Source organism: Macrosteles quadrilineatus, unplaced genomic scaffold, assembly GCF_028750875.1.
Source record: "Macrosteles quadrilineatus isolate MER2022 unplaced genomic scaffold, UCM_ALF_1.0 Scaffold_2__2_contigs__length_208266976, whole genome shotgun sequence".
NCBI classification, from domain to species: domain Eukaryota; kingdom Metazoa; phylum Arthropoda; class Insecta; order Hemiptera; family Cicadellidae; genus Macrosteles; species Macrosteles quadrilineatus.
In genome coordinates this window covers 163,235,707-163,249,089 of record NW_026542595.1, presented here as the reverse complement: position 1 = coordinate 163,249,089, position 13,383 = coordinate 163,235,707, and the positions used below count along the sequence as shown (strand labels likewise).

Here is a 13,383-nt window from a genome sequence, read left to right as displayed (position 1 = left end):
CATGATTGATGATATAAAACAGCATTCGTTCATTAATCGTCTTCAGATGACAATAGATTATTCAGGTTAGGCAAGGTATATAATAATACCCACACCCACTTTGCCACATAGTTAACATAAGTTTGTTTGTTTTCAACAGTTACGCAGCCAGTTTCCTGCTGCAGAGGACTGGCGAAGCGCCGTTCGACAAGTTCTACGAGGCCGGCAGACGAGGGCGAAGTGGTGACGATTGTCGACAGCTCTACTTAACTTGTAACGAAGTCTAGTGCTCACCCTCCGATCTCTCACCCTCCCCTTCATCCCATCAGTCACCCTTGTTATTTATTAAGTGATGTGTGATTGTCGACTGAATGTATCGAGAAACATCTTCTTCACTAGGTTAAACGGATAGAGAAACAGAATAAGGCTCCTGAATGTTGGAAAGATGTGAGTTCCGCTCACCAGCCGTGGTTAGTTTATAGCTATCTACCAAAGCAGAAAACATTTCCATTCACATAGGTGCTAGGTCATCAAATAATTTCCAATCCATATACTAAGAATAAGTATATAAATATCCCGATAGATTGATTTCATTATTTATTTAGATTATTATTTATTTGCGTTGTTATTTATTTTTACAGTTTTTTATACTTATTTATTGAAAGAAAATATTTATTGATTTGAATTTGTTGTTCACTGTTACTCTGCGCAATAAGTTTGATGTTTTCTATTAGAAACGATAATTTGATAAATGTTAAGTTAATATAGTTTGTCTCTTCTGTATGAATGTGTGTGTGGTCATAAATAAATATAAATTATTTATTTATAGTGAAATTTTGTTTTTATTTCCCCTACCTGAGTTTATACAATACTGTTTTAGAGATACTACATTTTATTGAGTCACCTAGTTTTAACACAGCTAGGAATCAATCATATTACTAAGACCTTGTAGAAGATATTTTTGAAATGATTGGAGCTGGGTTGTTCATAAATAAATATATATTGTTTAGAACACTAATGCAAATAACCCAATCATACCCCATCCATTAGGGAAGAATGTAAGTTGAAAGGACTGTAAACAACAGTGATATGATGAGTTTATACATACCACCCAACTAAGCCTAAGCTCTTAGGTTTGTGTATTATGAGATATTAGGAATAACAGAATGTCTATTCCAAAGCACTTTGATTACAATTTAAATCACTCAGTTTATATTTTAGTAGAAGAATGTTCTTCATGAACTTACACGGTAAAATAAGTTAAGAAATGTGACATTATTGCGTAGTTTGTCCATGCTGGTGAAGGGTTTAAAGGGGGAAAAGGTTTTGAATAACAACATTATCTAATGTATCTATATAATTAATACGCTACATGAAACTTTCTCGGTTGAACTCCTCCACCATTTCTTAACCGATTTTTCCCATTGACGTCTCATTGGAAAGAGCGTGTCGCGTAGATTTGCAAACTGACCTTTCATTTTTGAAAAAGTCCCTTGGGCTCTGCCCCAGTGGCTATTAAATTTCCCATGTTATCCTTACAAAGAACATCATTGTTTACATTTTGATCAGCTGTATAATTTAATTGCTGTTATTTATTTTTCAATTCAATGAAACGCATTGGGTACCGGTACATTTACTGATTTTGATGAAATTAAATATTTACTATTTTAATTTACATTCATACATATTACAATGTAAAAAATCGAGAAAACCTGAACAATTTTATATATATTTTATCAAATAAGAAAATTGAATTGACATAGTACTGTATTTCTTGATAAATCATTGAAAGAACCGATTTGTTAACCGTGGAAACATAGCAAAGTCATAGAACGCCACCAAGTAGAAGAAACATTAATTAAAAAAAAGTTTACTATCGTTATCATTGAAGGATTCACATTATTCCCATTTAAAGGAAACAAAAAAACCATCTGAACGATATTAGGCTTTTCAATTCTGCATTTTTCAGGTAAATATAATTTACCATATAACAGTAACTAGCCAAATGAATGCCAATTGATGCAAATAAAATTGTGTTAGAGAGGTTATGCAGAAAATCAGGTAGTTCTTAGTCAAAAAAAATGTTATCGCTATAAAAAAATTTACTGAAATTTGTAAACGTACTGGCGACAATGGGTGGTACCATGCAGACTATATTATCAAAGATCAACACGGACAACCTAATACGGCTAAGTGGGAAACATTTGATAAAACTAGATGAGCTTTTTGAAAAATGATCAAATATTTACATGAAATGTTGATTATATCTTTATGGAATTGTTAGGTATGTAATCTATGAGTAGAGTCTTTTAAACTCATCGGAAATTATGAGGACTTTTATTTGTTTTAAATAACTACTTTACTTCTTTGCAATTGCTCGATTTCGAGCAAAGTGTTTACTAGTGAACATTAAAACCGGTACCGTAGAGGGTCTTAGAAATGTGAGGCGCTGCAGCTTTTATTACTACACCACTGAAGTGATATTCCTTTCTTAACAGGTAGTGTCGTCAACTCTTAGCACCACTGGTGTAAACTTATAAGACTTAAACATGAATGGATCATCAAGTGAGTCCTCTTCATATAAACGCTTGCGCAAAGTGTTTTGGGAGTTTGAAGATCTCAAATTATAAATATTACATGATTAATACAATAATAACAGGAAAGGGACAGTGGGAAGCAGCTTGTCTGGAGATTAGATCACGGAACCTTTCCGAGCCATAAGTTCACTTCTCACCAATCTCCGATAAAAATGTGCAATGTGATAATACTGAAAGTCCACATTGGATCAACATTTCGGATAATAAATGTATTCTAGGCGACAGCCATGTCTGCAGGCCTATTAAAAATTTGACCTTTTACAAAAATTAACACAATAAAAAAATTCACTCTTCTTCCTTATGGTGATTTTGTACCGGTACCTATCATTTGATAATATTTCTTTTGGAATACAGAACAATAAATGCTAAAAAAAACAAAAAAACACATTTAAATTACTCTTACCAGATAATTTGAGCTGTAATGCAGTTCTTAAACTGTGGAGTGATGCTTTAGTGCACTGAAGGCATTTCACAATATTCAAGCACGCATAAGATGACAATAATAAAACGACAAAAATATTGCAACTCAAAATACCATAATTTTACACAATTAGTAGACTGTTGTTAACTTCAAAGTGACGGTAAATTATGTCAAATTAATGATTTTCAAATTTCAACCAGTTTATATGGGTAAAAATAACTTGTGTTTTTTACCATTCTGGAACGATAATTCAAAGTAGATTAATTAATGATGGGCCTCCAAGATAACTCAAAATTATCCTGTTCAAGATAGTATAAATGCCATAAAATGATTACCAGTTTCAAGTACTGAGATAAAACAGAGTTTTAATCTTCTGATGAACAACCATTAAAAACATAAAAAGCCAAATTGGGTTTCTCTTATTAACTTTTCATATTATTTCACCCTTGCAGCTCAAAAAACAAAAAAATAGATAAATAAAAGTAAAAAAATTGCTTGAAAATAAAAAACGCGTTTTAATCACTCTTATTAGGACAACTTATAATGAATAAGACAGTACAATTCATCTCTAAGAAGACGAACTGGCAAGATTAGTGTTTTCACAAATATATATATTTTATAAGTGACGCCACTTTTTCACAGTCTTCAAGATTCTACTTGCAGTATAGTAATTGGAGAATAAATAAATACCCACATAAACAAATGAGATAGACTCTTTTAGATTGTAAAATAAAAGAGTTAGTACGCAAAGAAAATCTAATTTTAAAATATTTTTATTGCACATTGGTAAATACTAACACTTTCGCTACATTTTGAGATAAATTTCATAAAACACCAAAGGAGATGAAACGACAAAGGCAATGACTTCAAAGTAAAACATTATAATGATGATGAAATTCAAACTCATAATAAACCAAACATTGTGAATACATAATAAACATAGGCAATGTTAAACTCTGTTTTAAATAATGACAACACCGTTGATTGACTATGCTATCTTTTGCAAACATTTTGGCAAAGGGTTTAATTTCAATGAAAACACAATATTATGCCACCCACATAGTAAAATAACACAAATACTTATAGCAAACTTAGAAAAACCTTTAAAACAATTTTATTGTAGAATATGCAGAACGTTATGCGATGAATTTTTAACGTGAATGATTATGTACACTTATACATCAAACACTTTAAGCTAAATGTAATGTGGCATAGATTAAGTTTTGCTGTACCATCCCATGTTTTAAAGTATTATCAACTTATATTTTTGGTTGCCTGATAAAGCTCGCTATCCTGCATGAAGTAAGATTATTGAAGCATCTTCAACAAGAATCATCAAAACTGTACCAGATCGCATAAGATAAAAAAATATCGAAATGCATCACGAGGAAACAATAAGTGAAATATGTGTCAAAGTACAGTAAAACTGTAATTTTACCCAGGTGTATTAGACAATCTTAGGAGTAACAAGACTAAAAGCAAAATTTTGCGATAATTTTTAACCATAACTCAGAGTAAACCCGTTTTTAGTATCAGTATATATTCCAAATCACTATCAAAAAAATACACGAATAGAAATCGTTAAAACTGCGTTTAAATTCATTACTCGACCACTGTGCATAAAATAAAACATAAAGTACGAGATCTTAGTCTAAGAAACATTAAAATGTTGAGAAATACTTATTTTCTATACTAACTACATACTGTAATCTAAAGTAATAAAGACATGACGTACTGTTCTTTCAACAGTCATTAATTAAAACAAGGATAGATAAAATACCAGCGTTATCTAATTATGAAGCATGCTAACCTCAGTATGCTATGAGGAAAGCCAAAGTAAAATGATGACTCTGAACACTAATAACTTTATATAGTCGGTATCCTTAACTAAGGATTAATAATATCCGCGTCCTCCACCTCTGCCTTGCATTTGGAACCGGTTATATGGGTTTTGGTTTTGGTAGTTTTGGTAATCCCCATAGCCTCTCCCGTAGTTACCCCCAAAACCACCTCGGCCACCCCTTGGACCTCCACGCCCTCCCTGGAACCCACCACGACCCCTATTTTGAAACTGGTTTTGATTTTGAGGAGGTGTCTGTTGAGGTTTAGGTTTTTCCGGTTCCGGTTTATTAGTGTTTTCCTCCGTCTTTTTATCGTCCGCAGCAGGCGGGTTTGCTTCAGGTTTCACACCTTCTTTCTTCTCTTCTTCCATTTTTTCTCCAGGGTTTTTCGCCTATAACAATACAGTTAGTTTTCACTGTAGATTTATCAAACAGTCAATGGTCAATTCCAAAACTTAAACAACAAATTCAACATTTTGTATTTAGCAAAACTTAGGCCAATATTCCAAATTTACTTTTGAGATTTCAACTATGGTTTAACATTTTTACTAAAGGTATGAAAAAGTACAAACCGTTTAAACATCAAAACAAACAATTCCTAACTTAATCAGTGATATAATTTATTGACACTTGGCTTTATGATAAAACACATTCAATGTAGAATCTTTAACTTTTTCATTTCTGATCAATAGCAAGAAGTTTAATTTTTCATGATAGAAGAAAACTATTACTAACCAATGAATTTACTCATTCCTTATTATTTGTTAGAATTGCCATACGTCTACAATAAAACATTTTAACACAGATATTTGCAATAAGAACACAAATTACACTGAAATCTCGCAAGTGGTTTTGTTTGGATTTTAAGTGCTAAACTTTAAATTTGTAATTTGAAATGACATACTAAAAAAATATTACAACCCACCTTGGTGTCGACATTTCCAGTGATCCTCTCGTGAAATAAGTTGCTCACCTTTTCAATGCCAAACTTCATGAAATTTGCATTTTTTTACTTTAAAAGTTGGCAAAGGCAATGAAAAGGTGACTGTTTTGAATAGTTTGGATTTTAAAAATCAATAAAAACTCAAGTTAGGCCTAAAGTATCAGAAGAATAATATTAATTAAACGGATTATTCTTTATGATACTTTTTTATTGCTATGCGGATCTATATAATGCTCAGTTATAGTGTTTTACTTGGTGTAGAGTGAGATTAAGACTGCCGTAGGTCCCGGATGTGCAAGACAGTCACCGGTTTGTGATAATTGTCTCTTTGTTCAAAAAATGGTTTTCTAGCCAGAGACTATTTGTCATGAGTTTAAATAAATATCTCTTAACATTTAATGTTGAGTTTGAAATATTAATAATACGTAATAAATAAACATTAGAGTATGATATTGCTTCAGAGAAGAAAAACACAGTGCCGGTTATAATGATGAGATATGTGGTAACAGAAATTAGTTTTATGTATAATGCTTTTAATTTTTAAGTACTGTACCGTGGAAGACACATGAAATAAACACACCCTTCCCCTCCCCCCAAAACTTGAAACAATGGTGCCGTGGTTTTGCTCACCAATATTGCAACACTATGAGTGATGATTATAAAGACACTAAAACTAGTTATTGTAAAATTAGTTGTATCCTTAAGAGAGTAGATATGATTTGAGTCTGTGGTTTCCGTTGAAAAAATAATCAACCACCAATAATTTTTGATCTTGAATCACATAGTGTGATTTTTCAAAAGCAGTAATGTACTATGAGTAAAAACTAACCAGTTAAAAAAAGTATATAAACCTTGTAACAAAAAATCAATAAAAAACTACATCTTTTATTTAACAAACGCAAATATCATTGACGGTGTGTTTAAACAAGTACATAGCTGTAAGAATAATAATTAATAAGAGAGAGTGATAATAAGAAGAATAATAATCCCAGGATTACGGATTATACAGTGATATTTAAAGTTTAAATACTAGTAAATTAAAACCAGTTCCGTTTGTTCCATTCTATAGCTTTATCTGTTGTACCAATACACACATACTAACTTACTGAAGAGCAAACTCAAACTCAGAAGGACTAAAGTCTTTAAAAAAACTAATGATAATTGTTGAGATCAGCTGATTATGGTTCTGCGACTCATTAATTGAAAACAACTGGGTCGCGCAAAGATCAACGAAGTGTTACGCAGGGTGACAACTAACAACCGCAACACCACTCAGTTCCAGCAGACGTGTTCCTGGAGTTCAGATGTGACCTGAAGATCAGCCAGTACGGTGAGTACGATGTGTTAATGCCGAGATGTGTTTAATTTATACGGAATAAACTCAATTCATTTGATAAAATTATTATTTCCTGGAGGGAAAATACTAGTAAGTACATGTAGATCTGGACATAACATGATCTTAGTTGTCATTTAATGTTAAGGAGCTTCTGTGTATTAATTCTTGATAACAATTAATTGTGTAGGTAAAAATTCTAGCTGGTACATATTATTTTCAAAGATCTTATCGGGTTACATAAAATGTATTACTCTGGGTTTCTTTTAATGGACAGAGAAGTAGCGATTACTGAAGCACCCATGGTACAGCCTAGGTCAAGGACCGATGCTTATTTAATTACAGTAGAACTCCAATTATCCGAACTCCAATTAACCGAATTGCCGATTATCCGAATCGCTTATTTCAACAATTTTAATAATGTAAAGCTACAGTAATAATAAGGTTTGGAAAATATCAAAGAATTTTTATTAAGAACAAGTTTAGAACACTTGTGCTAAGAGCATTGTATACTGTAAACATGTTCTGATTTCATTTATTATTAATTAAAAATTCATTTAGTACCGGAAATGAGGAGTTTTCTTGGAAATTCCCGGAATTCCTGTAAAACTCCGACTATCCGAATTTTTGATTATCCGAATGGGGTCTGGTCCCAATTGATTCGGATAATCGGAGTTCTACTGTAAGAAGCTCTTAAAGCTGAACGTTCAAAATATTATGAATATGAGTAAGTGGGAACAGTAAGTCTTAAACAATTTTCCTATTTTTATCAATTTTAGATTAAACCATTAAATAAAAATTTCATAAATATGTAGCAATTTAAACTGGAATAGAAATTAAAACCAACATAACCATTCGAATCAACAAAGCCCTGCTATAATTAATGACATAAGGTGGACAAGAAAAACCATCAATAACGAGATTCGTCACATTAAATAAACAAGAAACAAAGATTTCTCTTTTGCAGAGCATAGGATGGAAACTGGACATTGTCTGGATACTTCAAGATGGTAGATGCAAAGCAGACTGTTTAATTGATGTTACTTCCAGTATTTCAGTTTTGTTATTACAAATTCCCAAGATAACCTGGACCCTGGATAGATGAATGTTGTAAATTATCAGCAAAAACACTGGTTGGATAATTAATGGATTACACTGTATATTATTATCTACAACTTCTATTTCCACAGAGAGGTAACTTGTATTGTTTCAATAGAGGATGACACTATCAACTTTTCTCAGCGGGCATGTTGAAGCACCTTCAAGTCCAGATCAGATTCCAGCTCCAAACTTAGATCCAACAAGATCGGATTGGAACAGCCATGGTGGAGGGGGGTGAGTATATTGATAATAAACTTTTTAAAAGCATTGACTTTTTTGAAAAAAAAAAAACTATAGGTAAGATATCGATCAAACCCAAGAGTAAAATTTTGTCTCAATTCAGTAAGGAAATGGAAGAAGAAGCAAATTGCCTTAATTTAAATAAAACCATCTGAATTTTTATAAAGAGATCTACCACATGGATGGTGGCCCATACTAACAAATTCTGTATAAGCTCCATTTAAAATGGAGAAAATAGATAAATACAATCCTAAGCGATATAAGAGTAGCTTGTGACTATAGTGATGAATAATGCAAGCTCAAAAAAGAAAACGGACAAAAAAGTGGAAAGAGCTCATTTTACGGATTAATTTCCTGTTGTAAACCTTGACAATTAGCATGGTTTGATTTCTACAACAGGAGGAAGAAACCCCTCCTAGATTTGTTATCAGGTTAAAACTTGGTCTAAAAATTTCTTGTCTTGTTTAGGAATGATTCAATTAGTATTGACTTATTCTAGGTGGAGAGGTGGAAAGGGAAACACCAATGCAGCTCTATCAGCTCTAACTCTGCTGGCTTTTCTATTCTTTCTAAACGTTCTACAGGTAAAAGAAAATTGTATTTGTACTAAAATAAGTGGCTTAGAATGATGGTAATATCTGAAAAACAACAATAAGTATCTGACGATAGACAGGGTGAGCGGTCACAAGTGAATTAGGTAATGACAGCTAATTACTAAATTATGTCAGTTTATATTGAATGTTCACAAGATCAACAAAATAATGTCTACTTTAGAGGGGTTGAGTGTTAAAATGTCAATTCTTTTACATTTTAGAACCATGGATGAATTGAAAGAATAAAAATAGTTGAAGAGATAAAATGGTGACAATAACCAGTCCCAAAATAAGCATCACTGGAAGGCAGTTTAGTGATATTGTAGGCATGCAGAAGAAAAAAAAACAGGAGGAATGCCTACTAACAGTGGATTTAAGTTCATTTGTCAATTTAGGTAATATTTTGCCTATTTCCAAGACTGTATTTATTTAAGTGGAATAGTAGTTTTGGTATCTTTTATAGATTCGATAAAGATTTTTCAAAACTGTCCTAACTGGACTACCTTAAAGCATCAAGTCTCAACCATGCTGTAATTCCTTCCAAATTCTTTATGAGGATACAATCTATACTATTATATAAAAATCTAATGGTGTCTGTCTGTATGTGTATTACTAATAGGTGCAAAAACTACTGAACCAACTGGGCTTAAATATTACAAAAATATAGCTACTATACCAAGGACCATTATAGGACTATTCACATTTCGATACTGACCGTAGGCTTTGCCCCTTTGGCTTTAAAAGTTCTGAGGTGAACATTTTAAAAGTAAATATTGATTGGTCTCCATGGCTGCGATGAGAACACTAACTAACAATGTTTGTTTACATTTGCTTTGACACTTAAATGTAGACAAGAAGAACTGCTAAACTGCATATTTCACCATTTCAGACAGCTGATACAAAGAAATTAAATATAATACTTTCCATAACTATGAGGTAGGTTTATTTTAATCTAAGCTTTTATCATGGATTATTTATTTTAAAACTATGTCAATGATTATATAAATAATTCTATAACCATTGCTGTATCAACTCCGGCTCTGCTTTGGATTTTTTTAAAGCGTCAAAGTTATGAAAATAATGTTATTGATATGTTTTCATGGAAACAGTATGAAAATTACAATGTATAGATGTTTTGTATGAATTTGGAGGCTACTTTACAGAAATTCTAACTGCTGCTGTGTTATATTAACTTAACATAACTTGCACATCACATTGTTTTTTTTATATGTATATTTATCTAAATTAAGTTATTGTGTTTTGCTAAACCTATGCTTACATTAAACTAAAGAATATCATCAATAACTAAATTGTACGTCATTGATTTTTGTTTTCTAAAATCTGTTGTATATGTGGAACTACATTTAATCATCAAATGGTAATACAAAATGCTCATATTTTATCTTAACATAGCTTTCAGTTCACATTTACTTTATTTGATTCATTTATTATTTGTGTTTTGCCACACCACTGATTAAATTAAACCAAAGAAAATATCATAAAACTAAGCAGTACACAGTGTTCTTTTGTTTCTAAAATCAATGAAATATCTGTTACTATGTTTACTTAATGGTAAGTCTAAGTGTGCAAATGTAAAGGCAATGGACGATGGAACTGAAAAAGAACTGGTTTGTATATTAAGTTGTTTGTTGATATTTTTGTAGAGTAGAATCAGAGATGCAATGAAACATATACTTTATTTGCTATTACATTTTTTAGTCCTTGATTGCTTTGATAATCATATTAGTTTTGTCTGCTGTCTTTAATGCTAAATTATTTGTTTAAAATTTGTTATAGTACCTATAGATATAGTTCCTTTAATATTTCAAAAGGCTGCATTGATAAGGCACAGAAATATTTTTTCACCACACTATCATGTTTTTGGCTGTATTACATACGTTAATTGGTGGCTGAAAGTTACGTTTTGCTGGCCATGCCAGCTGTCGTCGTAATTTGGGGACCGAGCAGGTTTTTACAGGCCGGGGCCGCAAAATCAGCTGTCCCCTTACTTACTTAAAACATGAATGCATTTTAAATACACAATCAAAATCCAGCATTGCAATAGAATTGTGTTATTGTCAACGTTGCCTAGCAACTATTTATTTTTATTTTTGCTTATTCCTCAAATTATTTCTTCACATAACCTTAAAGTTGTGTTGACTATCAGTGTGCATTATTATAGTGGTGAATCACGGTGAATAGTGGTAATAGGGTATAGTGTGGTGAAAAATAGCGTTCGTACCACGGACCGAAATGGTTTTGCAGCTCTCGATCGATTTAATTTCTCGACTTCGTCTCGAACTTAAAAACTATCTCGAGCCGGCAAAACCTCATTTTTGGCCCTAGGTACGAAATATACTATTAAAGTTTATAACAGCTGACTTAGTTTTGCTAATGATTTATTGTGAGTGAAGAAACTGAAGAGTGATTTAATATAAAGAAGAGTGAAATTCAAAATTGAAATTTAAAATGTCAATAATAAATTAAAATATATGTAAGATTAATCAAGGGAGATGAAGGTATATCATTTATGTCAAAGTTGTTTTCGAACATTTGGTCAGTTTTTCTCATATCAGCCTACACAAGATTTAAAATTAATCAAAACCAAAATGGTGGGATCCACTACTACAAGACTTAAAAGTCATAACTTAAACGTCTCTATTAAGGCCATTAAAGTTGAATTTTGTTTCTAAAAGAGTTGGCGGATGTGTAACTATTGTATGCAACAGATGTAAAGATTAAAATGTTTCTATTTTGTGTCCTCTTCCCGTCGCAAAGCACGGGCATAACAGCTAGTTGATAAAAAATCAATTAACTCTGCTTGCAAAATTCTATGAACATAACCAAATAAGCAGGATAAAATTACTACAGTAGTATATTACATTTGTATTTTGTTTTACGTATGATTTACAATTTGTCACTCAGAGCTGCTTGAAGGACTCTGTGAACCAGACTCCCGGAGTAGTGGTAATGATGATGCCTACCCCTGCTGCTGAGGCTGCTAGGAATAGGAGGGAAGTGGAGGGAGCAAGAGGGGAATGGGACGACACTAGGGTTAGTACGATACCTTCCACAGAATATCCATCTTCAAATGCCAATATAATGGACATATTTGTACAAACAACATGACAAAACAGCTGAAAACTGTGCCTAAACCATTGGATTTACCAGTTTTGTTAGGTTGGGTCTGATTGACATAAAGTCTGATCAATGGTCGGGCTCCTCAAGATATCTGAGACAGAGTTTGATGGACAGTTGAGTGGAAGTTTAGATCTGTCGATTCTTTATGAGTCACACCTCTCCCATCAGGCATTCTTATAATGTTTAATCATTCTTGCTAAATGTGTCCACCGAAACCTTTTTTTAAAATAATTTGGTTTTTATGAGAGGGCAAGATATTTGTAAAACAGGAAAAATTAAATCAATAAACAATCTCTGGGGTTTATAAGACCAAATTATTTAAAGAATATCTAGAAATAAACATATATGTAAGAGCTCTTTACACAGTCAAAAAAGTTTGGTAAGACAATAAACTAAATACGATATTAGCAATATGATAAATTAATAGATCTTTTGTAACAAAAAAATAAGTAAAGAGCTTATAATATGAAGTGAAAATTAGAAGAAAAAAACTATCTCTGATATTAAACATGCCCATAAACAATGATATTTACAGCAATAGATATAAATATGTTTCATTATGTTTCCAGATATCAGAAATAGTTCACAACCATGTTGAATCATACTGGGCAACCAAGGGAGCAGATAAGAGAAATTTAAAACAAAATAAAAAGTACAAACCTACAATTACCAATGCAAAAGGGTTAAGAAACAAATTTCAAAACAGGATTTCAACTAAACTTGACTTGTTCACGACAAAAACTAAAAATGACACCAGCCAACACTTTGAAAACAATAAATCATTAAATGCTACCCCTAAAACTTCAATTGTAGACAATGCAATGACTAAGAAGGATCCAGCAAATAAATCTAACTGGATTAATATGGTGAAGAAAACAATTGTGATGTCCCAACCAATAATAAGCAAAATGCTTTGCTGTGATGTAATTGTTTGTACGAGTTTGCGATCTGAACAAGACAACCTATTGGCACCAACCAATACAGCGATTCGGTAAGTAAGCTTAATATTTTAATTGAATTATGGAAGAAAACACCACTTAAAGTGGAAACTACAACACCTTTCTGGTAGGTTCTTAAGAGGAATACTTAAGATACAAATATTCAGTGGTATTTCAGCTGCAATTACAAGTTTTCTTTTTGTTATTACAATATTTTAAGTGAGTCGGTGGCTCAGTCGGTAGCGTCGCGGACTTT

The 13,383-nt window shown here is 32.1% G+C and overlaps 2 protein-coding genes across 6 annotated transcripts in view; one reads left to right on the top strand and one right to left on the bottom strand.

The window, feature by feature from the left end:
* Positions 1-813, top strand: part of LOC128988186 (uncharacterized) — a 36,833-nt gene extending 36,020 nt beyond the window's left edge. For both annotated transcript variants that reach the window (XM_054409433.1, XM_054409432.1), the window contains one exon: positions 140-813. In XM_054409433.1, coding sequence (XP_054265408.1) covers positions 140-266 — 127 coding nt within the window. In that variant the 3' untranslated portion in view covers positions 267-813. The remainder of the gene's footprint in view (positions 1-139) is intronic.
* Positions 814-3,862: 3,049 nt separating this feature from the next.
* LOC128988184 (YLP motif-containing protein 1-like) overlaps positions 3,863-13,383 on the bottom strand; it is a 65,309-nt gene continuing 55,788 nt past the window's right edge. For all 4 annotated transcript variants that reach the window (XM_054409426.1, XM_054409429.1, XM_054409430.1 and 1 more), the window contains one exon: positions 3,863-5,230. In XM_054409426.1, the coding sequence (XP_054265401.1) occupies positions 4,892-5,230 (339 nt within the window). In that variant the 3' untranslated portion in view covers positions 3,863-4,891. The remainder of the gene's footprint in view (positions 5,231-13,383) is intronic.